Source organism: Sinocyclocheilus anshuiensis, unplaced genomic scaffold, assembly GCF_001515605.1.
Source record: "Sinocyclocheilus anshuiensis isolate Anshui unplaced genomic scaffold, SAMN03320099.WGS_v1.1 scaffold1472, whole genome shotgun sequence".
Classification (NCBI taxonomy): domain Eukaryota; kingdom Metazoa; phylum Chordata; class Actinopteri; order Cypriniformes; family Cyprinidae; genus Sinocyclocheilus; species Sinocyclocheilus anshuiensis.
The window spans coordinates 860,931-888,264 of NW_015542453.1; the positions used below are offsets into that span (position 1 = coordinate 860,931).

Consider the following 27,334-nt stretch of genomic DNA (forward strand, 5'->3'; position numbering starts at 1 on the left):
GCTACTCAGTTCAAGAGACCTGATTGGACAATACGTCTGCAGGTCCGTGCTGCTTTGCGGCTTGAGTTTACATCGCTCAAATATGTCGTAAGGGCAGCTAGCTGCTAATGCTAACTGTTGCAGTGTGCCGGAGAGATGGCGGCACTTCTTCAGCAAACGCTGGAGAGAACCGAGATAAACAAACTACCGAAAGCAATTCAGAACAAGCTCGAGAAATTTCTGTCAGAGCAGCAGACGGAAATAGACTCTCTGAAATCCCAGCACGAGCGATATAAAGCAGACTGCGGTGAGTAACGGTAGCAGGCGGGCCAGAGACTCATTCAACAGCTGTGTATCTTATGCACTAGTGTTCTGCCTCACTAGACAGCATGTTTAGGCATCATAAATGCATTTATATTGATTCAAGACTTTGAAGAACATGTTGTCTGGTTAATTATTTTGTAAAAGCTTGTTTGTTCCGCACAGATGAGCTACCAGGTTGTGTCCACTACAAAATTCTTGATATAAGATAATTCTGAGAGGTAGTGGCAAACCAAAGAAAACGTTTGGCTCATGTTTGTCTGTTTTGTCGTTTTTTTAACCTTGAACTTTATGTATGCAATTGGTCAGATCTCTAGATACAGAGATAAAGAGATATAAATGATATATAGGTATATAAAGCCTTCCTTGTTAACCTACAAATCATCATTAATTCATTCTCTTACAGTTACTATTTCTCTCCAAATCAGTCTTAATCATAAATGCGTTGCCATGAAGTTTCAATGGAACTGTCAGTATGAATTGTCCCAGTAATATATGTTACTTTTTTTTTTTTTTTTGAATGAACAGAGCAACAGTACTTTAATCTTGAGAAGAAGCTAGCTGAGAGTCAGGAGCAGTTCTTGTCCCAAAGTAAAGAGTATCACAGTATTAAAGAGGAGAACGGCCGTCTCGGTAAGTCCTGTGCGTTATTTTGTTTTTAATATGGGGATTGTGTTGATGCGGCATTGCTGTAAAACATAAGTGTGCTTGTTCTTTCTTAAAGCTGAGGAACTTAAGAAGCTAAAAGATATAGAGGAAGAGCAGGGGACAACACAAGGGGTAGCTACGAGTCTCTCACCTGTCATGCTTCATATGGACCTTCATACTTGAGCAGCAAAAGATGATGAAAATATCCCAATGGTTATGCATTTCAGAGTAAGCCACCAAGAGCCAAATATGAAATCGAGGCAGAAAACAGAGAGCTCTCGCGGATGCTTGAGAAGAGATCTCAAGAAGTGGAAAACCTCAGCGGTATGAGTTTATGGCACTGTCGTTTGCATGAGTGATCGAGCTTGTCATTGACTTTGGAGTTTAATGGCATTAACCAAATAGGATTGTTTGCATTACTTAATTGAACAACATTTTAAGCACTTTTGGAGCACCAAAATATCAGTCCAAATAGATGTGAAATTTCACAATTCTCAATACCATAGCAAAAACTACTATGCTTTGCATTGGTCAGTATTGGTTAGTAAAATATTGTTTTTAAAAGAAGAGTCTTATGTTCACCAAGGCAATTTATTTGGTTAAAAATATGCTAGAAACACAAATATTGATTTAAAAAATATAATAGATAAATATTTCTGTATTTGAATATATTTTAAAATGATTCCTGTGTTGGCAAAGCTGAATTTAGTAGCGATTACTTCAGTCTTCAGTGTCACATTCTAATATGCTCAGTTGTGCTGCTTAATATATATATTTTTTTTTCTTTTTTTTTCTTCTTTGGAAATCATGATACGCCCCCCCCCCCGGATTTACTGATGAATAGAAAGTTCAGAAGAACAGCATTTATTTGAAATGGAAATCTTTTTTAGAATAACTTTTGGTCAATTTAATTAACCAATTTTATTTAAAAAAAAGAATCTTACTGACCCCAAACTTAGTTTAAATTTTAGTAAATAAAATGAAAACAGTGGAATGTAGCCATTAGCTATTTGTAAATGAATTAATTTTCGGTATAATCAAGTAAACGGTTAGTCAGAAACGAATTGATTGCTCATATGTGCAGCTGAGTTGGTACTTAGTTCTAAAGTATGCTTTTGTCATCCATAATTGCTAAAATGTATCTTATCTTCATTATACAGAGGATCTTAAACGTCTCAGTGACAAACTTGTGGAGACCAACACAATCAAGATGGAGCTCCAGCTTAAATTAGATGAACTTCAGTCATCTGAGGTTTCCATTCAGGTGAATATTGACTCCCATTTAGCTGTCATTCTGTCTCTACAATGAAATAATACATTTGATCGTTGAGTCCATACTTTGATTTGATTGTTTGAAAGGTTTGCTGTGTTTCTTTCTCATCAGTATCGTGAGAAGCGAATGGAACAAGAAAAGGAGCTCCTTCAGAACCAGAACACATGGCTGAATTCAGAGCTGAAGAGTAAGGCAGATGAGCTATACACACTATCCAGAGACAAGGGCAAAGCGATCCTGGAGCTCAAGTGCTCTTTAGAGAGCAAGAAGGACGAGGTGTGAGGAATTTTTGAGATGCTTATTTATCAGTTGAGCTATATTCTTATTAGATTTCTTATCTGCAACAGTCTTACGTACTGTGTGTCATAATCAGGTGACCAGACTTCAGGACCAAGTGAACACGCTCAAGAAAAACAATGACAACATGCAGAAGAGTACCGAGGATATGATGAACAAGCTAAAAGAGGTTCACTATCACCTTCCTGTTCTTATTTAGTTTACCATTTCACATGGAAGAGAATTTAAATTAAGGTTGCGTTTTGTCTTCTGTTTTTAGGCTAAAGACCAGCGGGCCTCCATGGAGGAAAAGTATCGCAATGAGCTGAATGCTAACCTCAAACTCTGTAATTTGTACAAGGTCAGTTAATGTTGATATTTGTTGTGCAGGGTCCAATGTTAATGTATGGTATGATTAAAATCTGAATCCTATTGTGTTCACAGAATGCGGCAGCAGACTCTGAAGCCAAGAACGCTGAATTGAACAGAGCTGTAGAAGAGCTCAACAAACTGTTGAAGGAAGCGATGCAAGGTTTGAAAATTAAAAACGTTTAAGTTAATCTATATATTTTTGTTATTTTGTTCATTTATTTTAGTTCATTCCTGTAGCTTAGACATCGGAGAATGGCGCTAGCAATCAAGGTCATGGGTTCAATTCCTAGGGACTTGAGTGAACTGATAATGTATACTTTGAATTCAGTGTAATTCGATCTATCTATCTATCTATTTATCTATCTATATCCATTTGTTATTGTATACAAGGTTATCTAATTTTGCACAAATTTCAATTTAATCTCTTCTTTTCTCATATTAAAAAATAGTTAAGATGCTAAGATTGTAACAGATATTTCTTTCAACCATTACAATGGAAAAGGAAGGATGAGCACATTGCATTGTGGGATATAATATCTAGAATATTGTGTGTAGTGTATTGCATGTGCAAAATCTGTTCACAGTATGCATACTGTAGATGTAGTAGTATTGTAATATGCTTCTCTAAACATATCTATTTTCTTGTTTTGGGTTTGGTTACAAATTTTTTTATTTTACAAATCATTGCCTCACTGTGAAATGTTGTGCCAAGTTTAGATGTTATGTGGTGTTAAGCAGATATTCTGTCTCTAATCAACAGCTAATAAAGGTTCAGAGAAGAAGCTGTCAGATCTGCAGAGTGTGAGGGAGAGAGCAGAGTCTGATCTACAAGAGAAGGTCAGGCATCTGGAGAAAGAGCTGGAGAACGCCAACACACGGCTTGCAGACTTTAAGCGGAGAGGTAATGAGCACAAAAAACCCTGTCTTTGTTTTAGGCTGAAGAATCTTTTCAGGGTAAATACATTGTCATCTCATTGTGCAAGACTTTATTTTTTATTTGTATACTTCAACAGGTGTTCCAGCTCTCACAGAAGAGGAGCTGACAAACCTCTCCCCAACTGCAGCTGCAGTGGCCAAGATTGTTAAGCCGGGCATGAAGCTAATGGAGGTATAAAAGATGTTTATCACAAACTAACTAATTTTGTGTGTATCATAAGTAACATTCCTACATTTGCTTTCAGCTGTATAATGCCTTTGTGGAGGCGCAAGACCAACTGCACCTGGAGAAGCTGGAGAACAAGCGTGTGCACAGGGTTCTGGATGAGATAGTTTTAGAGGTGGAGACCAAAGCTCCCATCCTGAAACGCCAGAGGGAAGAATATGAAAACATGCAAAAGTCAATGAGCAGCCTTTGTGCCAAACTTGAGCAAGCTATGAAGGTTTGCACATATTTGAAGTAGATGGCAGAGGAGAAAAAAAACATGATGGTGATTTGGTGTGACATTAATCTGTGTCTTTTCTCTTGCATATTAGGTGGTCCATCGGCTGCAGAAGGAGACAGATGAAGCCAATAAGAGAGCTTTAGGGCTAGAGAGAGATAAGCAGAGATCAGAGAGACAGCTAACAGACATGTCTGAACAGGTAAGCCACACGCTGACTGTCTGTTACAATAAACATTGAGATGTAACACTTAGGGGTTTGCAATATGTATCTACAATAATATTGGAATTGTTGTTGTGCCTTAAGAGTGCACACTTTCTCTGTGTGATGTAGCCTATTAGAATGCAAAAATTCAATATATGGGGGCAAAATGTTGTTTCTGTTTGTATATGACACAGTCCGCAATATCGCAAAAGCAAGAGTGCTGTTTTCCCAAATATCAGCATGATTAGAAATAGGGCTGTGCAATTAATCGAAATTCAGTTTCGATTTCGGCCTCCAACGATTATGAAAATACAGTAATCGAGATAAAACGATTATTGCGCCCCATTCCGCCCCCTTTCCAGCGGTGCTCTTTCGTTCCTCCATAATCAGTAAAATCATGTAACGAGACTTTTGCAAAACGGAACGTGCTTGATTTATTTAAGTTGATTAGATTGATTTATGTTTTTAAAAGCGTGAAAGAACTTGCTCTTCCTCGGGAAGATTACTGTGGATGCGCGCAGAGACGGAACACAACACGGACATCTTTTAGAGCCTAAACAGTCAAATACACACAAAATGTGTCAAAATGCGGCGCTTAGTGATTATTCACGTAAACCCTCGTCAGTTATGTAATAAATGAAAGTAAAGAGTTAAGAATGAAAATACTTGTGCAACAGTAAATTGGATCCGTGCGGCTCTTAAAGTGACAGCGGGCTATATTCCTGCTGCCGACTGTGCTTAATATTAATCAAACAACAAAAGACACATTCAAAATCACTCACTGCTCTTGACTGAAGGACTTTTGTAGCTTTAATAAGAAACAAAGGAAGTTTAATTCTTACAGTGAAGACTATGCTGTTTTATTTTACATTAGGTTATTCAATTTCTCTAGTAGGCCGTTAACTGAATACTTTAGACTTAATACTTACTGGCATTGTGTTCCTTTGCTTTTTTATTACAGTTTAATTATTTTCAATAATTTTGAGGACCTTTTTTTTGTTGTTTTTTAACTAATATTAGTTACTCTGGTATTCTGCTGTGGTATTGAGAATTGTGACATTTCGCTGGTCTCTATAATGTAGATGTCATAGCAACCTTATTTACAGAAAATATATATTTGATATCACTATCTTTAAATAAATCTTTCATATAAAGTTTTGGTCATATGGCCCACTAATAATCGTTTTAAATAATTGTGATTACAATATTGACCAAAATAATCGTGATTATGATTGTTGTCATAATCGAGCAGCCCTAATTAGAAATGTGTTTAAAATCAGTAAGTTAATATTGTGAGTTACATTTTAGTCACAATATTGTCAATATTGTCTGTTTCAATATCGCACACCCCTATTAACACCTAGTCTTAGCCTCAGACAGCACTGTAATTCTTATGACAATCTACATACGTTTCCACATTTTTATTTCATGATTCAGGTATGTGTGCTGCTGGTGGAGGTGGAGGAAGCACGTGGTAATCAGGTGGTGCGTGAGGATGTGAGCTCAGCTGTGAGCAGCAGCTCTGAGGTCCAGGGCTCACGGCAGGTGGCTTTCCACAGCGTCCAAGAGCTTCAGCAGCAGAACCAGAACCTGCTGGCCCAGATTAGAGATCTGGAAGAGCAGAGAGAGAGGGACCAGAACCAGGCCAAGACTGCCAGGTACTGACCATCTACCTTACATTAGTGCTCATCTTAGAGAAGGTCTTCCAGCACATACATCAGTAAAGCACAAAATCAGTAAAAAAAAACAAAACATGCTCTCTCAGGCAAACAGAGTTGGAGCAGAGTCTAGAGAAGGTTCAGAAGGAGCTGGAGCAGATCAAGGAACAGCTAAACCACCAGAAGCAGCTGGCTGACTCTGCCACCCGGCAACGAGACATGTACCGTATCCTGTTGCAGACAGCTGGAGTCGAGCTTCCACCACAGGGTGAAAATTTACCCTTTAGGGTGTACTCACACTAGGCACGGTTGCCTTGAATCGAGCCCGAGCGCGATTATCCCCCCTCCCCACTCCCCCGCTGGCCTGCACTCACATTGCACCTTACGTTCCGGGCCGGAGCACGCCTATGCTGCCTTCACGTGCTTTCGGAATTATCGTAAACACAAGTTTTCTAATCAGAAATTGGACATGAATGGCCTCTCAAGTTGTATTTACTACTCTGAGATTATTTTGATACTCGAGTTTCCGAGTTAGGCGGGCCATAAACTTTAAACATATTGGAGGGGACAACGATTGCTGCTGTCAATGCTATTCTTTATTATTATTATTATTTTTATTTTTTTAAAAACAACAACTACATCACCTTTTTGTCCTTAAAGTAGTGCCTATTTATATATAGGCATTTGAAGCATATTGTATGTATTATAAACGGTGAAATAAGCATATATTTGACCGAAATTCCAGAATCGTATCTAGCGCAGTGAATGTTTATGGTTATCAACCAATGTAATATTCTGCATTTTATTCTTTCAGACAACAAATCACTTGAATGCAACGAGCTCGTAATCACGACTTCATACGTGGGAAATAGCAGTTTTTGATAGCACGGGAAGACATTAGCGAAGCGCTCTCGCTCAGCACAGTGAAGTGCATCATTTTGTTAACTTTGTGGTTTATTATTTTGAGTCTTTGGGAAGCGGTGACGCACGACCCTCTCACAATATATTGCTTAACAGATCTATCACTTTTGCCGCTCAGAAATGTTCATGCAATCGTATACTGCATGTATCAGAAGTTCCATGCTCCGGCGCGGTTAGCGCTCACACTACATGCGTAACATGCCCAAGCCCACTGAACCGTGGTCTGGCCCACCTCTTCCAAGCGAGCCAGGGCCGGCTAAACGAACCGTGCCGCGATCACACTAGTCAAACGAACCGGGCTTTGGGGGTCAAACGCGCTCGGGGATGGTTCAAAACGCCTAGTGTGAGTACACCCTTAGACAAAACAGTCTCTCTTTTTATGGCTTTTAACCCAAGTGTTATCTTAAGTAACTCATTTCCCTGTGATTGTGTTCAGGTTCAGAGGCTGGGTCTCAATCCACCACTTCCAGCAGGCCAGGACCCATGGCCACCAGATCTACACCTCTGAGGGCTGCAGCTGCAGAAACTGTCCAGGCAACTCAGGCTAAAGCAGCACTTAAACAGGTTAGACATATTGACTTGATTTGGTTCTCTTTTAAAAGGTTAAGCTAAAAAATGAAATGTCATTTTATTCCAAGCCTGTATGCTTTTGTTGAATGGAAAAGAGGAGCATAAACATTGTTCTAGACTGCTCTTTTTGTGTTCTGTGGAAGTAAGTCTTACAGGTTTGGAATGACAAACTTGAGTAAATTATTACAATTTTAATTTTTGGGTGAAATATTCCCTAAAAATGACTCTGAAGCACAAATCTCATTTGAACATTCAGTGTTAAGCATTAAACTTGAATGGTTTCTTCTCACAGCTTAATGATGCCTTTACAACATATAAAAAGGAGAAGGCAGAAAACGACAAGCTTCTGAATGAACAGATTGAGAGGCTTCGTGGTCAAGTGTCTGATCTGCTCTCACAAAAAGCTAAACTTTCCCCTCAGCTGGAATTCGCCTTCAAACGGTGAGCACAATTTGCCTGAAATATCTCACATTGCAATCTAAATTTAAGTTGGATTTTAATGTTTTAACCTCAGTTTAACCTGAGCAAAGCAAGCTAAAGCCACAGCTACACGTGTACAGTTTGTTGCATGTGGCTTTCATCTTCATTTTCTTTCTTTCTTTCTTTCTTTGCCAACACTTCAAACACACAGCATATGAGCATTGGTTTTCCATAATACTAAAGAGATCATGAAATGGAGAATCAAATGGTCTTGATTTTCATGTATATAAGAGGTTACACAACAATAAAAAATACCGCAACTTGTGAGATCATGATTTTCCTCAACACGCCCCTTCACATATGTCATCATTGTATGCAATCAATGAGGTGTGTTCTAAACACCATGTTTGAACCGTTGGAGCTCAAACATATACGGCTATATCACAGCATTTGCCATATTAAGTATGAAAACAGTGGGCAGTGGGTGTTTACTTCCACTTCTGCACGAGTAAAAGCCCATTGAAGTTGACTGTTTTTCACAAAGAGTGACACTGAGGATGGGAACTTATAATTTTTACAGATACTGGACTTTTTTTTGGTCCAAAAAACATTGAGTTTTCTTAGTGGTGAATGTCAAAATACAAATTGAATTGAATTTGAATATTTAGTTTAATCCAAATTCCAACTCGAATTTAAAAAGAATCAAATAATTAAAATCTAAATTGGTCCATGGCAGGTATGAGATGCTTCAGGAAAATGTGAATGCCTTTCGACGAGAGATTGAAGCCCACCGTGAGAAGAATCAAAAGATGACTGCCACTCATCAGAGACATGAGCAAATCATTCACACAATGACTCAAGATCTAAGGGAGGCCAATGAGAAACTAGCCATGGCTGAGGTAAGAAGAAAGTATAATAAACTGAATGGACTATCAGCAAACTATTCAGCTGGTATTCAGTTTTCACTGATATTGTTTTTCCCTCTCTCTGCCAGTTGCGCGTTGAGAACATTTGTAAGGAAAGAGACATTTTGAAGCAGGTGGAGAACAGACTGACCCAGGAGAGAAAGTCCATCCTGACTGAGCAGCGGGGCCAGAGCCTCCTGCTTACCAACCTCAAATCCATTCAGGTACAGTTTGTCCACATATCCCAACCAACTTTCAAAGCACTCTTATCTTTGGGCTTTTTCCTATTAACTTAATCATTATGTTACAGCTTATCATGGAGCGCTCTGAGACTGAGACCAAGCAGCGCTACAACAACCAGATTCAACGTTTGGAGAAAGAGATCGTTCAGCTTAAGAAGAAGCTGGAACAGGAAGTGGAACAGAGACACGCACTGGAACGCAACCAAGATGTAAGCTTGTAAAATTCACTTCCTTTTTAGTAGGGTAATTTACAATTGTCAACTAGTTGGTGGAACTGTCTACACCTGAAAGACTAAGTTCTCTCATTTCTATCGACTAGGTTCAGCTGCTGGAGGCTAAGAAGCAGTTGGAGATTCAGACAGCACTACATCAGAAGACTAAAGAGCTGCTAAGAACTGCTGAACAGCAGGTCACCTCCATGAGACAGCAACTGAAGAACAACGAGAACCAGAGCACAGTGCTTAAGCAGCCTGTTAGGACATTACCCAGAGGTAAACATAGAAGATGAAATTGTGAGTGTCATATTTTCCAGTGCTGTGTAACTCAAGGTCATGTTATGCGCAGTTTCAGCTCCTGGTGTTCCTCAACAAGAGGTGGATGAGCTCCGTGCACGTCTACAGCAGACCGAAGAACAGAACTCTGACCTGAAGGAGCGTTTGAAGAGCACCACCACCAACCTAGAGCAGTACAGATCCATGGTGCTCAGCTTGGAGGAGTCTGTAAACAAAGAGAAGCAGGTATTAATTTGCTTCAGCCTGTTCAGTTGTTTTTAATGCAAGTCATAAGTGACCACAGTACAAAAACAATTGCCCTGTGTTTCACTTACAGTTGGCTGAGCAGGCACGCACCTCCACTGACAGCCAGCTGAAGACAGCACGGGAGTTGAACCAGCAGCTGGAAGCCCGGCTGGTGGAAGCAGAAAAGGAAAAGCTGGAGCTCCAGGAGGAGAAGATGAAAGCTGTGGAGAGCGTTGAAGAACGGGTATGGAATTCACGGATGGCACATCCATGTTTTTTGTAGCTATTTTAAATAGGAAAGTTCTGAAGATTAAAACCATTTGTTTAGGTGAAGGAACTGAAAAGGAGCATGACAGACATGCAGACAGAGCTGCAGGACGCCCTCCAGAGAGCTGCGGAAGCAGTGGCCCAGGAGCAGAGAGCCACGCAAGACAGCAAACTACAGGTGGGCGTGATACTCCTGGATCAAGTCAGCTAATGGTTTTTTCTCACAACTATCCATTGATTTTCTTGGATGCTTACTTACCTGTGTCTTATTTCGGGTTTCAGGCTAAGCTGGCTGCAGAGGCTCAGAATAAATATGAGCGAGAGCTCATGCTTCATGCTGCAGATGTGGAAGCCCTACAGGCTGCCAAGAAACAGGGACAGCAGTCAGTACAGTCCATGAAGCAGCTTGAGGAGAAGGCTCAGAAAGCTGCATCTGAGCTGCGTCAGGGTCGCGTGGACTGGCAACAGCAAGAAAAGAGACTGAAGGTAAAATCTTGTTGTTGGCAAAGGTAGAACTGGCTGATGCATACAGTTGCTAGAGAGTCTTAGAGATCATCATACATTTAATACCTGTATGCATTTCTTTCTTCTGCTAAACAAAATGTATTTTTAAGGAATGTCGATAACCAAACAGTTTTGGTGCCCATCGACTTCCTTATTTTATTTTTTGTCTATACAATGGAAGTCAATTGGAACTGAGACTGCTGAGTTCTCAACATTCTTCAAAATATCTTATTGTCCGTTCCACAGAACTAAAAGTCATACAGGTTTGGAAAGACTTCAATAAATGATAACAGATTTTTCAGTTTTGGGTGGATTATCTCTTTAGCATAATAGCCTTTGTTGAGCTATTACTTGATTGAATTCCTCTACATTGTTTCTCTTCAGGAAGAACTTTCTAAAGAGCAAAAGAGAGCAGAGGAGCTGCAGAAGCAGAACACCATGCTCCATGAGCAGATGGAGAACCTGAGCAGCAAGATAACAGCCTCCACCCAGCAGCAGAACACTAGAGAGAGCTGTCTGAACATCTCTCTAAATGAAGAAGGCAAATCTCATGAGCAGATCCTGGACATTCTCAGGTAAAACCCTCATCGGTGAAACCTTTCAATGAATGACATGCTGTTAAAATGCCTTACATTAAGTGGTAATAGTGATGTGGCCTTTCTTTCCCAAAAGGTTTGTACGGCGGGAGAAGGAGATAGTTGAGACCCGGATGGAAGTAGCTGAGGTTGAGACCCTGCGCTATAAACAGCGCATGGAGTACCTGGAGGGAGAGCTGAAGGAACTGCAGGACAGCCTGAATGCAGAGAGAGAGAAACTACAGGTCCTAAAAAGTGTTTTTGCACAGTTTTCCCAAACTTGCACTGCATATGCTATTGGTTGGACAAAAACAGATAGCTCTGCCACAAACTCAAGCCAATGTTATTTTCCCACAGTGTTTATATTTATTTATTTTTGTTTTCCTTATTAATTTTATATTATAGAAATTTCATATTTTTTTTACATTACATTTTATTGCTGCTGCATAATTATATATGCCTATGAGAAAGTATTTAACATCAAGATGTTTAACACTTCACCTAACTTGATCTGATTTTGAAAATTATTGCATATTCTTGCAATCAGTTAACATCTCAAATCTGCAGGTTACAACGAAGACTTTGGCACAGCAGGAAGACATGATGAAGCGAATGGAGAGTATGAGTGCTCTGACTGAGACCAACAAGATGCTGAAGAATGAGAAGAACAGACTGGAGCATGAACTACAACAGACTCAAGCAAAGGCAAGACTTTAAGAGCACACAGTGTGCATCAACCATTATACACAATCAGATCAATCAGATATACCTAAAGTTTGTGATACATAGATATTGTATATTTGCTTCAGACATGGCCAATCAGATTTTAGAGTCAGAGGTTTTTATATATAAGAATAGCACACTATGTAAGACATTGATTGTCATATGATGTTGTAGATGCGCAAGCTGGAAACAGACATCAAGCCCCTGCAGGACTCCAATGCTGAGCTGAGTGAGAAGAGTGGCATGTTACAGGCTGAGAAGAGACTCCTGGAGGAGGACGTCAAGTGCTTGAAGACTCGAACACAGGTCTCACGCATGAATTTCTGTACCTTGAATGTAACATGTACAATCTTATATTAAACAACACCAGTATGTTAGGTCAATTTAATTCAGTCAAACTTGACTGGTAGTATGGTTCTCAGTGTTTAACACTTTGATTTAATTGGTCATGCAGCAACTGCTTAGTCAGCAGAAGGACAGCGATCAGGAGGAAACTAAGAAGCTTCATTCTGAAAGGGAAGCCCATCTCAAACGCATCCAGCAGCTCACAGAGGAGACGGGGAAACTCAAGAATGAGGTGGCCAGGTCAGTGTGCAGTTGGTTTGAATCATTTAACTTTTTAAAATGTGAGATTTTATTGTTAGTTTGGTTTTAACAGAGCAATCTTCATTCTCTGCCTACCAAACAGGAGCCAAGCTTCAATCACCACAGCTCAGAGCCAGGTGCAGAACCTGCAGGATAGCCTTGGGAAGGTCACCACTGAAAGGGACAATCTGAAGAAGGAGCTGGAGGCAAAGACTGTGGACATCCAGGAAAAAGTCAAAACCATCACGCAAGTCAAGAAGATCGGCCGTCGCTACAAAACCCAGTACGAAGAGCTCAAAGAACAGCATGATAAGGTACACCACAACATATGGTGGTTCTCCTTTTTTCATTTTTACCAGTTTAACCAATGAAAAGATCCTGAATTAATTTGTCACATCTCTCTGACAGATGGTGGCAGAGGCTGCTTCTAAGCCAGCACAGGAGCAGGAAGACCGTCAGGCCTCAGTGCAGGAGATTCAAAACCTGAAGAGCTCACTGAGTCAGACACAGAACAGAACCTCAGAACTGGAAACTCAGCTGGACAGCATTCAGAAGGTACTCATTTATGGCTTCATGTGCTGCTCTGACAAACAAGCCTGCCCATAGGTGGGACAAAGTATTATGTGAGATGATCCTTTCTTGCATTGGTGCCCAGAAAGGCTAAAAATGTGAATCCCTCTATTGGATCAAGTAGGAATTGCCATGCATTCATGCTTTACAAGTGCATGAACACAAGTGAGCATGTTAGTAGAGTATTAGCCTGTTACTGTATGTTTTGACCTCATTAGGTCTGAAACACATTCAAAACCCCTAAGATCAACCATGAACAAACCTTACTGGTTCCTGCGGAAGCACAAGAACATACCTCATTGGTTTGAGCTTCTGTTTACCATATTTGATCTGCTCTATGTATGTTGGTCATTTTTATATGTGAATAAAAGGCTAAATCTTTCATTTTTGGGTGAACTAATCCTTTGCGTCTGCATTAGAATAAAACTTTCAACATACAAATCAAACAATTAATGCTTCCTCACAATGATTGCTTTTACAGAGCCACAGTTGTATAATCCCTCAAAGCACTGGGACGTCTGGTCTTGTGCTGTAAAAGTACATAGCACACAGTCACAAACATCGCCATTGTGGGCTTCTCTGGTTTGGCTCACATTATGTAACTGTAATAAAAGTGTTTATTCCAGGAAGTGAGAGAGTAATGGAGTGTTATTTGTTCATTTACTATTGTTTGGAGTGAGATGAATGTTTTGTTGGGCTTTAGTGAGCTTTTTTGGAAAAGAGTTTAAAGAGGTTTTTTTTCTGGTCCTCCTTCGTTGCTTATGAAGTGTTTGTTGACTTCATAAAAGTGATGAAGAGAATAACCTCAATGAGATTGTCAGCAGTGCATTCAAAACACATGTGGTGATGTTTGTTTGTACAGACGGTGCAGGAGCGTGAAGCTGAGGTGAAGAGCCTGCAGGAGCAGCTGGCACAGGTGCAGCCGGAGCTCAGCCGTCTGAGAACAGAGCTACAGGAGAAGAGTAACCTGGAGGAGCAGCTCCGACAGCAGATCACTGATAAAGAGGAGAAGACCAAGAAAGCCTTCATGGGTGCCAAGCAGAAGATCAACCAGCTCAACAGTTCGTAAACCTGAACACGTGACAAGCACATTAATCCTGCTGATACTCCTATGGTCCAGAGCAGTTTAGTCCATCTAGTAAATTATGACCATTATTTACAAGTTAAAGAGTTATTTCACCCCAAATTGAAAATTCTGTTATTAATTACCCTCATGTCGTTCCAAAACCTTCATTCATCTTTGGAACACAAATTAAGATATTTTTGATGAAATCCAAAAGTTTTCTGACCCTGCATTAGACAGCAATAGAAAGGTAGTAAGGACATTGTTAAAATAGTCCATGTGACATCAGTGGTTCAACCATATTGTTGTGAATACGTTTTTTTGCACAAAGAAAACAATAATAACGACTTCATTCAACAATTTCTTCTCTTCCGTGTCAGTCTCCGCCGCCATTTACGAGAGTACCACAACGCATGCGTGTGGTGCTGCTGATGCAGGAGCCGGCATTCTGACGTAGAACCCCAATGCGCTGCGGCTTGTTTGCAAGCAGAGGAATGCACACGTATGCGTCATAATACTGTTGTGAACGTGCACCGGAGACTGACACGGGAAAAAAATAAATAGTTGAATAAATCATTCTTTTTGTGTCCTTTGCGCACAAAAATTATTTTCGTAGCTTCATAAAATTAAGGTTGAACCACTGTGTCACACGGACTATTTTAATGATGTCCTTACTAACTTTCTGGGCCTTGTACGTGGTAGTTCCATTGCTGTCTATGCAGGGTCAGAAAGCTTTTGGATTTCATCAAAAATATCTTAATTTGTGTTCAGAAGATGAGTGAAGGTCTTACAGGTTTGGAACGACATGAGAGTGAGTAATTAAAGACAGAATTTTCATTTTTGGGTGAACTATCCCTTTAAAGATTGAATATTCTGAACCATATAAATTTTTGCCATTTTAATTACCAGATCCATTTCTTCAGTAGTATGTGATGTTTAGATTGAAAAAATGCTTTTTGTTTTATCTAAATGGGAGTGGTTTACATTCTATATTTGTTAGCTAGTGTACTTCTAAAAATTGGCATGCATATTAAAAATTTAAATTGTAATATTTACAGTATTCCTTTTGTGTGGTAAATTGGGCTGAAATATTTGACTCCTCTTGTACGCAGGGGCATATGCAGATTTTTGCCCAATAAAGTGCTCTTTAGGATGCAAATGTCCTTTCACTTAATGCCACATTCCGTTCCCTAGCAAGTAGCAAATCATGGTTTTGAGGCTGTTGGCCTTTAGTTACGTCCTACATCCTAACATCCCTATATCCAATGGGTTTTAGGTGCCAAGGAGCAGTTGGCGAAAGAGAATGAGGAGCTGAAGCAGCAGAGAGAGGAGCTGGAGGTGAGGATGAGTGCACTCAATTCCCAGTATGAAGGCCGGTGGAGCCGACAGGAGAGAGAGCTGAGGGAACTCCGTGAGCAACAGGAGAGACACGGAGATCAGAAAGATGAAGCTCAGGAGCCTGGCCAGAGCAAGGTACAGCACCACAAATGCACTCTGTACAAATTTATGTAGAAATACTATGTATTATGTATGTAGAAACGTATGTATGAATACTATGTGACTTTATTTGCATTCATGGGTTTTTACTGTTATGTTTTATATATCTGACAAGAGACTTCCTGAGCTTTATTTGCTGAATGAGAGGATTTAAGTAAATATATGATCATCAAAGTACTTGTGATCTCTTCTAGGTTCAAGAGGCACAGAGGTCATCAGATGCTCGCCAGATCACTCTCAAACCCACACCTGCTGCTGACAGAGGAAGGTAATGGTCTATATCCGACTAATTTTGCACTGCGGAAGTAAGTGCTATTTTCCATGAACGTGCAAGACTTCTGCGTCTTTTATTCTAGCGGTGTTAAATATTGTCTCTATATTCCGTCTGTTAACAGCGCCAGTACATCCGAGCCGCCCACAGCTAACATCAAGCCCACACCAGTTGCTGCCGCCACCAGCAAGCCTTCACCAATCGCAGGGAGCAAGTCCACCCCTAGGGCAAGCATCCGCCCAATGATAACACCCGCTCCCGTGACTACGCCCACAGCCACAGTCATGCCCACAACACAGGTGGAAACGCAGGAAGGTATGGGTGGAGTTCAGGCTAGGGCTGGACGATATGGCCAAAATTTATATCACGATATATTTCTTAATTTCGGTCGATACAATATAATTCCGATATAGATGATATTGATATTGAATTATTGTCCAGCCCTAGTTCAGGCTTTGACATCTGATAGTATCTATATTAGTTCACAAGTTGTAAATTGGTTGTCATTGGTTTGTTCCATCAGCTCTCCTGTCCACAGAGGGTACAATGGAGCATGTGATGGTCTTCGGGAGCACCAGCGGCTCAGTGCGTTCCACCAGCCCTAACATACAGACCACACAGCCAATTCTCAGCCTGCAGCAGAGCCAAGCCACCGCTTTTGTCCAACCCACTCAGCAGCAGACTAGTCAGGAGCCAACAACGACCATAATAGAGGCAGTTCATAGCTCACAGATGGAGAGGCCGTCCACTTCCACTGCTGTCTTTGGTACAGGTACGAAGAACCATGAAGAAATTGTAACAAAATTTACACTCATACATGTTTACAGTCATACATGTTCATAGTCTTACTTGACTTATTTAATTCGATAGAAAAAAATATTGAATCAAGTTGCTTTTTGGCTTAGGTCAGAAATAATGTTAACTAGCCAAACAGATAATAAAAGACCCATTTATATTTTAGGAGAAAATTGTAACTATGATATTATAAAGACAGCGATGTGATATTTGATATGTATTAATATTGTTAATTTTTATTTATTTACACCAGTGATGGGCAAACTTGGCCCTTCCAGGCCACTTTCCTGCAGAGATTTGATCCAACCCTGATAAAACTCACCTGCCTGTAGCTTTCTAGTAGTCTTGAAGACAATGATTAGCTGGTTCAGGTGTGTTTGAATAGAGTTGGAGCTAAACTCTGAACATCCCCCTCCCTCTCCAGCACTCCCTTTATTAATGAGGTTTCTGACTAGCATGTTGTTCTTCTGTCAGTGTCAGCAACAGCAGGCTCATCTGTGCCCAAGCGAGTGCGGGAGGAAGAGCAGGAGAGCTCCACTGAGGTGACTGACACCACACTGGATGACTCCCCACCCATCACTAAGAAGCTCCGCATCATAAAAATAATGGGCCTGGAGGTGAGCAGTGTACGTACATGTGCACCTGTCATCTTGTGGGAGTGGCTTGTTATTTATTAAGAAATTTGCCTGATTTAAAATGAAAACTTGCTAGTTTGTGAAAGAGATTCTAAAAATCCTCCTACTGCATTTGGGTCAGTTTTGACTGTGAAGAGGTACATAAAAATATCTAAAGTCCATAGTTTTGTAACAAAACTTTGGAAAAAGACTATCAAAAATACACATTTGTTTCAGAATTTTTAAATCTTTAAAGAAAAATTGTGTACATTGTAACAATTTTCACCTAGGGGTCAAATTTTTACATTATACTATGCAGAACTTTTTTTCCGCATATATTTATTTATTTATTTTTTGCTTTTTTTTTTACTTTATTGTGACAGAACAGATCAGAATTGACAGGAAACGATGTGGGAGGGGAGGGGGGGATCGGGAAAGTTCCTCGAGTCGGGATTCGAACACGGGACGCCCACATCTAGTAATTTTGCTGTAAATTTTAAAATGTAAAATAATTTCTTAATTTTTTAATTAATAGAGCAAATAATGTTGCAATAACGAACTTTAAAGCTGCAGTCCGTAACTTTTGGCACTCTAGCGGTTAATAAACTGAACTGCGTGCGTCTTGCGGAAGAACATTGTAGCCGGAGCTACTTCTCTCTGTTTATTTCTATGGCGAATCACGCAGGTACTGGGCTACTCCGTAGCGGTACCTACCCGAACCAGTCTAAATAGTCCGAATATAAACACTTATTATAGGTGTACCTTAGTGATTCAGGACAAGCCAAAAACACGGTTTGGAAAATGGATTCATGGTGTACTCACTTATTATATAAAATTTACTAAATTTGAACACAAAAAAAGTTACGGACTGTAGCTTTAAAAAAAAAAAAAGTTATTGATCAGATACAATATGGTTTTAGTTGAAAAATATTACGTTATGACTTGCAGAGTGCAAGATTACGGTTCCACCAGGTCAAATTTGTAAATTGCCGGTGACTGCAGTTCTAGAATGCATTAGCGGGGAAAAGGAATCGTTTCACTTGTTTGTAAATCAGATACACTGATGGCACTGTATGTATGCTTTTGCTTGAAGTCGGTGAAGGCATTGATTCTGATAGAAGGATGTGGTGTCTGTTTGCATTTAATTACCCAGGCTTTACAAACTCTGTGCATTTAAATTTTCTGTTGTAGATGCTGCACTTGAGGTGCAGGAAAAACTCACTGTGGTTATTACCATGGCCATTGAAAATAGACACTTTTGATTTATACATCATCCCACTCTTTTTGCAGGATGCTTCCGGCACTGAGGAGAGTAACGATGCTATGGGTGAAGCTCCAGGAGAAGACCAGCAGCCTCCTGATGCCAGTGAGGTACCAGCACTTTATCCCTTAGTAACCGTATAACCACAGCCACTCATCCCAACAATGAACAACCAGTGCACTGATCGTGTCTGTTCATCTCTCACAGGAAGCATATCCCGTGTTAGGAGAGGGAGATGAAGAATCTTTGTCTCAGTCTGTCCCGATGGATCAGGTGAGCGAGTCCCAACCCTCAGAATCTCAGATCAGCGGACAGGACTCATCCGAGGAGTATAAGCATGACGTCATCGTCATCGAGACAGATAGCGGCACTGAGGAGGAAGAGGAGGAGCAGGAGGAGCCTGGACAAGTCAGTCTGTTTTCAGAGAAGTGGAAACTGTGTAATTATTAGCATGTATTTACCTCCCTTCTTTCTGCAGTATGAAGAGGATGATGCAGAAGATGAAGATGATGATGATGGTGACGGAGGGATGGCAGAAGCAGCAGAGGAGAGTAATGAAGGCAGTGGGAGTGCAGATGCCAATGAGGCCTACGAGGGGGATGAGGCAGAGGTGACACTACTTTTCTAACACTCCGGGGCATAAAGCTGCTTTTGTAATGAAAGCCAGTTGGTTACTAGAAAACAAGTTGTTCCATTGTCTGTGTAAGATTTAAGTTTTTTTTTTTTGGTTTTGTTTTGTTTATTGTAAGTTTCTGTGAGCTGATTGTGATCCTTTGACTGTTCACCTTTTTCTGGTGGTTTTGATGTGATTTTTGTTGTGTTGGCAGGGCGATGGGGCAGCTGATCCAGGCATTGACAATGAAGAGAGTCAAGAAGCATCTGATTCAATCCAGAAGCAAGCAGACTCTCAGAGCAGTGGTACAAAAACACACACAATGCATTCATTTCTCATGCTAATGCTGTACGCTGTCATTCAAAAAGTCTGGGGTCACTGACTTTAAAAAAAAAAAAAGGTTTTGAAAGAAGTCTCTTATGCTCAGCAAGGCTGCATTTATTGGTTCAAAATGAAAAAAAGCATTTTTATTTTAATATATTACTTCAGTCTTCATTGTCACATGAAGAAAATCTCAAGAAATCATTTTAATATGCTGATTTGCTGCTCAAGAAACATTTCTGAATATCAATGTTGTTGTGCTGCTAAATGTTTTTATGGAAACTATACTGTTATACTGTGATTCTTTGATGGATAAATGGTTCATTATAAACATTTTTTTTTTAAATTAAGATTTTCATGAAGTTGCCTTGAGAAAGTCTCCTTCTCCTTCTTAGGCCAAATTTAGTCAGTATCCTCCTATAGCTTTAAAGCTACAACCACCAAACTCAGGTCAGATCTTCAGACTGTTCTGAAGTTAGTTACTATCTTTTCTAACTGATCTGGTTTACGGTTTTCGTAAGCAAGACTATCAAAACCAACAAAAATCAGAGGGACTGAAAACCTTTATAAACTTTTATACAATGAGACCTATGGTGTATTTAAGCTGTCTATTGCTATAGCAAACCTTAACAACTGACTACTGAAAAAAAAAACCCCCAGCTAAAACCAGCCTAAGCTGATTGGCTGCTCTGGCTGGTCTCCCAGGCTGGTTTTAAAGTGGCTTTGACCACTTAGCTGGTCAGGCTGGGCGACCTGCTAAAAGACCAAACAAGCTTAAACTAGTTACTTTCATCTTAAACCAGTTAAGAGACTAGACAACCATCTTAGGCTGGTTTTAGCTGTTTTTTAGCTTTTGTTTTGGTAAATCAGCTGTTTTTTATTTATTTTTTTAAATCTTCTGGTTTAGCTAAGTGAGCTGTTTTTAGCTTTTTTTTTTTTTTTTTACTAAATCAGCTGGTTTTTCGCTGGATTTAGCTGGTTGTTAACACATTTTTTGGTAAATCAGCTAGTTTTATCTGTTTTTTGCTAAATCAGCTCACTATCAGCAGTGATCAACAATCACACTAGCAACAGCTTAGCAACCGTTCCAAGTACATTAGTAACCACATAGCGTCTGTCTGTCTATCTGTCTGTCTGTTTTTCTATCTATCGAACATTCTAGCTTTGAAAACGATTAAACTAAAACTATTAATTTTATTCAAAAAAATCTTATTGACCCAAACGTTTGAATGGTACTGTATACTTTAACACAGTTTCCCTGTTCAGTCCACCCAGACTTCATGGAAAAAGGGTTATACAATGAAGTCTAGACTATGAAAGTGTGCAATATGGCACTTTTAGGAATAAGTGACAAATCTATGAATGAATAATGAATCTGAATAAGTTTCCTGTGTGTTCACAGGTGAAGCTAGTGTCAGCACCCTGGAGTCCTTCCCTGCTGAGCCTGTGAGAGAGCAACAGCCAGTCCCCAGCACCACCACCACCTCCTCCCTGGGCCCACGTCTTCCCCAATCCCCCCGGAGACCACATCACACCCCACCCCCACGCCTCAACATCCACCCTGTCCCTGAACTTGGACCCCCCATCATGCAGGTATATAGACCATGGCCTGTATTCGAAAGCAGCTCAAAGCTCAGAGTTCTGATTTGTTTCTACAAATCCTGACTCTACTATTCTGGACAGAGGCAATCAGGACCGAGCAGACGGCCCTCGATGAGTCGTGCACCCCAGCTCACACCTGGAATCGGAAGCATGGTGAGTGAACTTTTTGTTTAACCAATATAAACATCCTGCGTCTTTAGTGCTTCGTTATTTCTGACAGAGTATTTTGGTTCCTTCAGCAACACTTCTTTGATGATGATGACAGAATGGTTCCTAGCACTCCCACCCTCGTCGTGCCACACCGCACAGATGGCTTTGCCGAGGCCATTCAGTGAGTCACAGCAGCTTTTACTCTTTTATAGCACGGAGGGATACATCATTAAACACCTTGATTAATGATGCATCCCTCCATCTCAGTTCCCCCCAGGTGGCCGGAGTTCCTCGCTTCCGTTTCGGCCCTCCTGAGGATATGATGCACCAGGCCAGCTCCTCTCATTCTGACTTGAGCCATCTGGCCACACATGGAGGTGAGTACAAACACAACACAGTAATGCTGATTTTACATTGTTTCCGAATGACCTTGATTACATGATGGCAACCTAGAGCCATTCATGTCCTTTGTACGCAAGCATTAGTTTCTTTGGCAACACTGAACAATATTTTTACAGTATTCATTACTATATCATTTTTCATTTAGTAATGCACTACTTTTAAATAGTTTGTGGTTGGTACAGTTTTGGAATATTTTTGAGGAAAGTCTCTTATACTCACCAAGGCTGCATTTATTTGATAAAAAATATAGTAAAACCATAATATTGTGAAATAATTATTAAAATAGAAAATATTTTACTGATATTTTCAACTATTAATTTTATTATTTTAAATTGTAATAAAATTATTTTAAATTGTTTTAGAAAGTAATTTATTCAAATCAGCTGGTTTTTCGCTGGATTTAGCTGGTTGTTAACACATTTTTTGGTAAATCAGCTAGTTTTATCTGTTTTTTGCTAAATCAGCTCACTATCAGCAGTGATCAACAATCACACTAGCAACAGCTTAGCAACCGTTCCAAGTACATTAGTAACCACATAGCGTCTGTCTGTCTATCTGTCTGTCTGTTTTTCTATCTATCGAACATTCTAGCTTTGAAAACTATTAAACTAAAACTATTAATTTTATTCAAAAAAATCTTATTGACCCAAACGTTTGAATGGTACTGTATACTTTAACACAGTTTCCCTGTTCAGTCCACCCAGACTTCATGGAAAAAGGGTTATACAATGAAGTCTAGACTATGAAAGTGTGCAATATGGCACTTTTAGGAATAAGTGACAAATCTATGAATGAATAATGAATCTGAATAAGTTTCCTGTGTGTTCACAGGTGAAGCTAGTGTCAGCACCCTGGAGTCCTTCCCTGCTGAGCCTGTGAGAGAGCAACAGCCAGTCCCCAGCACCACCACCACCTCCTCCCTGGGCCCACGTCTTCCCCAATCCCCCCGGAGACCACATCACACCCCACCCCCACGCCTCAACATCCACCCTGTCCCTGAACTTGGACCCCCCATCATGCAGGTATATAGACCATGGCCTGTATTCGAAAGCAGCTCAAAGCTCAGAGTTCTGATTTGTTTCTACAAATCCTGACTCTACTATTCTGGACAGAGGCAATCAGGACCGAGCAGACGGCCCTCGATGAGTCGTGCACCCCAGCTCACACCTGGAATCGGAAGCATGGTGAGTGAACTTTTTGTTTAACCAATATAAACATCCTGCGTCTTTAGTGCTTCGTTATTTCTGACAGAGTATTTTGGTTCCTTCAGCAACACTTCTTTGATGATGATGACAGAATGGTTCCTAGCACTCCCACCCTCGTCGTGCCACACCGCACAGATGGCTTTGCCGAGGCCATTCAGTGAGTCACAGCAGCTTTTACTCTTTTATAGCACGGAGGGATACATCATTAAACACCTTGATTAATGATGCATCCCTCCATCTCAGTTCCCCCCAGGTGGCCGGAGTTCCTCGCTTCCGTTTCGGCCCTCCTGAGGATATGATGCACCAGGCCAGCTCCTCTCATTCTGACTTGAGCCATCTGGCCACACATGGAGGTGAGTACAAACACAACACAGTAATGCTGATTTTACATTGTTTCCGAATGACCTTGATTACATGATGGCAACCTAGAGCCATTCATGTCCTTTGTACGCAAGCATTAGTTTCTTTGGCAACACTGAACAATATTTTTACAGTATTCATTACTATATCATTTTTCATTTAGTAATGCACTACTTTTAAATAGTTTGTGGTTGGTACAGTTTTGGAATATTTTTGAGGAAAGTCTCTTATACTCACCAAGGCTGCATTTATTTGATAAAAAATATAGTAAAACCATAATATTGTGAAATAATTATTAAAATAGAAAATATTTTACTGATATTTTCAACTATTAATTTTATTATTTTAAATTGTAATATATATTTTAGAAAGTAATTTATTCCTGTGAAGGCAAAGTTGAAAACTCCAGTCTTCAGTGTCACATGATCCTTCAGAAATGATTCTAATATGCTGATTTGGTGCTCAAGAAACATGTCTTATCCTTGCGGAAAACAGTTTTGCGGCAACTGTGATGCATTTTAAGGGTTCTTTAAAGAATGGAATGTTTTGAAAAATCCAGCATTTATTTGAGATATTCTGTAGCATTATAAATGTCTTTTACCGTCACTTTTCAAACCTTACTAAGTCCAAACTTTTAAATGGTAGTGTACATTTTAACATTCAATAAGCTGTACACATTTTTTTAGTGCATTGTTAACAAACATGTTAATCAAATTAATTAAACAATATAAATTATGATGCATTTCTAATATAAAAATTCAATACTATTTTGTCTAAACTAAAACAAACTAAAAATCAATCATTTAAAATATTGCATGACTATCCAAGTAATATAAATGTAGCTTTTTTCTTAAAATACATATGACTGTGTAATTCAATTATTATTACTGTTTTTAAATAAGTTAAGTGAGGGATAGATCATTGTTAAAAAGATGGAAATGGGGGAAATGAGCATGCAAAATTAAATATTCACTGTCATTAGATACGATAAATTAAAATAATCTTGTTCATTGTCCGACCTCTAGTGTTACTGGAATGCTCATAATGCTAAATAAATCCGTGTACATTTTGATGATGGCAGCAAAGTATTAAATTGCTTAATTTTGCATTTCAGATTGTCAATTGTAAAAAGTCAGCTTTCATAAAATTCAGAGTTTCCAACTTTAGTTTTTTTATTAGTTTAAAATTAATTGAATAAATTGTAATAATTCTAATAAATATTATAATTACTATGAACAAACATAGCATAATTCCTGACATTCTTCCTGTCATTTTGCAGGGTTGGGCATGTATGAAAGTCCTCTCTTCCTGCCCACTCATGATGAAGAGTCTGGAGGCAGGAGTGTCCCCACCACTCCTCTACAAGTGGCTGCTCCAGGTGATCAGCTGGAGGAAGTCACGTCAAGCTTGTTTGGTTGATATCTTTTAGTCAAACCTGACTGCTCTCCTCCTTTCGTTTGTGTTGCCAGTGACGGTTTTCACAGAGAGCCACTCCTCTGATGTGTCAGAGACAGCCTCTCAGTCGGTTCCCATGGTCAGCACGTCCACCGCCAGTCTGACCGCACCAGGAGAAGCTGTCCCAGGGGACGATGGAGATGATGTTTTTGTGGGGGAGGCTGAGAGTGAAGGGTGAGCACTCACAACAGTTTCGTGCTTCACTTCAGAGCGGCTCAGTTTTGTCAGCGGGGTTGTAATGTTTGTGATATGTGTGTGCAGGGCGAGTAGTGAGGCATGTCTAGAGGGCCAGTCGGAGCTGGAATCTGCACAGCCGACCGATGATGCCAGCCTGCCCTCCACTAGTCAAGAGCCCACGTCCAGCTCTGCAGGTACACACTGTTTACAGACTTGCCACTTTGATTTGTTTTTTCCCCGTTTTTTTCCCGTTTTTTCTTCTGGATCTGGTCATTTCAAAAATAGATTTAAAAATGTAATTTGACATAATTCCGTCTAAATTAAAATTAATTTTCTTATTTTGTTGGGGTATAAAGTCCAAAATACATTGGTGTGATGCAACTATCCTGACATCATTAAAGCTGCAGTCCGTAACTTTTTTGTTCAAAATTTATATAATAAGCGAGTACACCATGAATCCTTTTTCCAAACCGTGTTTTTGGCTTGTCCAGAATCACTACAGTACACCTATAATAAGTGTTTATATTCTGACTATTTAGACTGGTTCGGGTAGGTACCGCTGCGGAGTAGCCCAGTACCTGCGTGATTCGCCATAGACATAAACAGAGAGAAGTAGCTCCGGCTACAATGTTCTTCTGCAAGACTCACGCAGTTCTGTTTATTAACCGCTAGAGCACCAAAAGTTACAGACTGCAGCTTTAACAAAACAAACCTAATTAAAAGAAGTTCTTGATGTAAAAACCTTGAGTAGATTAGAATGTTTAGTTAGTATTTTTGAAGCAAAGAACCTCTGTGTGTATGTATACACACACATACACACTGCCGTTCAAAGCTTTGGGATGAGTAATGTTTTTTTTAATGGAGTCTCTTATGCTCATCAAGGCTATATTTATTTGATCAAAAATACAGAAATATTATTGCAATTTATAATATTAACTTCCTATTTGAATATATTTTAAAATATCATTTATTTCTGTGACTCAGCACTGAATTTTATTGGTTAAGACACACCAATTTGCAATATCGAGCAACAAAACGAGCTGTTTTGTACAACTAAAAATAGCTGGACGCGGATGAGACCAGAAGCCAGTCCCATAAAATGTACAAGTCAATGGCCATGCCCATTTTTACTGCAAGAATAAGCTGGATAAGTCTTTACTATCACTTTTTATCCATTTAACACATCCTTGCTGAATAAAAGTATTAATTTCCTTAAAAAAAAAAAAAAATACTGACCCCAAACTTTTAAATAGTAGTGTATATTGTGAGACAAAATTTCTATTTTGAATAAACAATGTTCTTTTCAACTTTTTATCAAAGAATCCTGAAAAAAGTTTCACAGGTTCCAAAAAATATTAAGTAGCAAAATTGTTTCCAACATTGTTTATAATTCAGCATATAGAATGATTTCTGAAGGATCATTTGACACTGAAGACTGGAGTAATGACGCTGAAAATTCAGCTTTTTTTCACAGGAATAAATTACATTTTAAAGTATATTAAAATAGAAAACTCTTATTTTAATTTGCAATATTTCACAAAATTCGTTTTTCTTTATTTTTTAAATGCATCCTTGATGTGCATAAGAAACTTAAAACATTAAAAATCTTACTGAAACTTCCCAAACTTTTGAACGGCACTGTATATGTATATGTACTTTTTAGATATTTAAAACTAATTTGAACTAAAAATGATTCTATTTAATTTTACATTTTTGTGTTAGATTTACCACATTTAGTCATCAATTGTAGCTTTTTTTTTTTTTACACATATCAGATCAACATGAATACAAAGAGTACATTTTCCAAGAACTTGACACTTGTTCTTGTTCTTTATCATTGACACTTTTATTTGTCACTGACCCATAAGTATTTGACTTATTTGTTTATTTCTCTTCCTCTTTTTAGATACGAGCACCAGTACTGGTCAGGCCAGACCTGCAAGCCGGCTCCTTCCTCAGCACCAGCCACCCCGGAGGAACCAGATCATCAGGAGAGGTCAGGACCATCATCCGTTTCTACATCCATCCTCTTACTCGTACATAAACTCATTAGTCACACACATTCTCACAAAAAGTAACAACACATACTGGATTTTAAAACTTTTCTGTTTTTAATGAAGCAAAGATTACTTGAAATGCATACAGAAGCTTTTCATTTGTCAGTTTGTGCTTGTTTGGATATTTGCTATTTGTTCTGTAGAAACAGATCAGGAATTTGGATGTCTACAAAGATCTTCAATGAAATTTGATTTGGCTTGTCTGGGTCTGTATCTTGTCCTGTAGGTGGTGTTTTTCCTCGTGGAGGTCGGGGTCGAGGACTTAACAGAGGCACTCCCTTCTAAATCCATCCCCCTTTACAGCGTCTGCCCAGCAGAAACACTGATCACGACTCTTCAAAGTACCCAGAATCAATCTACT

The 27,334-nt window shown here is 39.5% G+C and overlaps 1 protein-coding gene across 2 annotated transcripts; it reads left to right on the forward strand.

Moving 5' to 3' along the window:
• Positions 1 to 72: 72 nt before the first annotated feature.
• On the forward strand, positions 73 to 27,269 carry LOC107693743 (nucleoprotein TPR-like). Of its 2 annotated transcripts, none has more exons than XM_016493250.1 (51): positions 73 to 286; positions 829 to 933; positions 1,025 to 1,080; positions 1,176 to 1,272; positions 2,109 to 2,212; positions 2,333 to 2,497; positions 2,595 to 2,687; positions 2,778 to 2,858; positions 2,942 to 3,029; positions 3,630 to 3,770; positions 3,883 to 3,977; positions 4,051 to 4,248; positions 4,343 to 4,450; positions 5,891 to 6,111; positions 6,219 to 6,379; positions 7,469 to 7,596; positions 7,895 to 8,043; positions 8,759 to 8,921; positions 9,017 to 9,151; positions 9,238 to 9,378; positions 9,489 to 9,660; positions 9,734 to 9,906; positions 9,998 to 10,150; positions 10,235 to 10,351; positions 10,456 to 10,659; positions 11,062 to 11,252; positions 11,350 to 11,497; positions 11,820 to 11,957; positions 12,150 to 12,281; positions 12,430 to 12,560; positions 12,664 to 12,874; positions 12,969 to 13,115; positions 13,993 to 14,191; positions 15,470 to 15,666; positions 15,885 to 15,958; positions 16,086 to 16,276; positions 16,485 to 16,733; positions 17,231 to 17,382; positions 18,661 to 18,741; positions 18,839 to 19,039; positions 19,110 to 19,241; positions 19,459 to 19,549; positions 20,968 to 21,158; positions 21,249 to 21,320; positions 21,407 to 21,498; positions 21,585 to 21,694; positions 24,564 to 24,662; positions 24,754 to 24,913; positions 25,001 to 25,110; positions 26,823 to 26,912; positions 27,200 to 27,269. In XM_016493250.1, the coding sequence occupies exons 1-51, from the start codon at positions 136 to 138 to the stop codon at positions 27,256 to 27,258; spliced, it is 7,047 nt and encodes a 2,348-aa protein (XP_016348736.1). In that variant the 5' UTR covers positions 73 to 135; the 3' UTR covers positions 27,259 to 27,269. The 2 variants fall into 2 exon arrangements, with proteins under 2 accessions (XP_016348736.1, XP_016348737.1); XM_016493251.1 differs by having other exon boundaries at positions 17,231 to 17,373.
• The last annotated feature ends 65 nt before the right edge of the window (positions 27,270 to 27,334 follow it).

Coding starts and splice junctions, on each gene's coding strand:
- LOC107693743 (XM_016493250.1), top strand. CDS start 136: ATGGCGGCACTTCTTCAGCAAACGCTGGAGAGAACCGAGATAAACAAA. Junction 934..1,024: donor AGAGGAGAACGGCCGTCTCG/GTAAGTCCTGTG, acceptor TCTTTCTTAAAG/CTGAGGAACTTAAGAAGCTA. Junction 12,282..12,429: donor GCTTGAAGACTCGAACACAG/GTCTCACGCATG, acceptor TTGGTCATGCAG/CAACTGCTTAGTCAGCAGAA.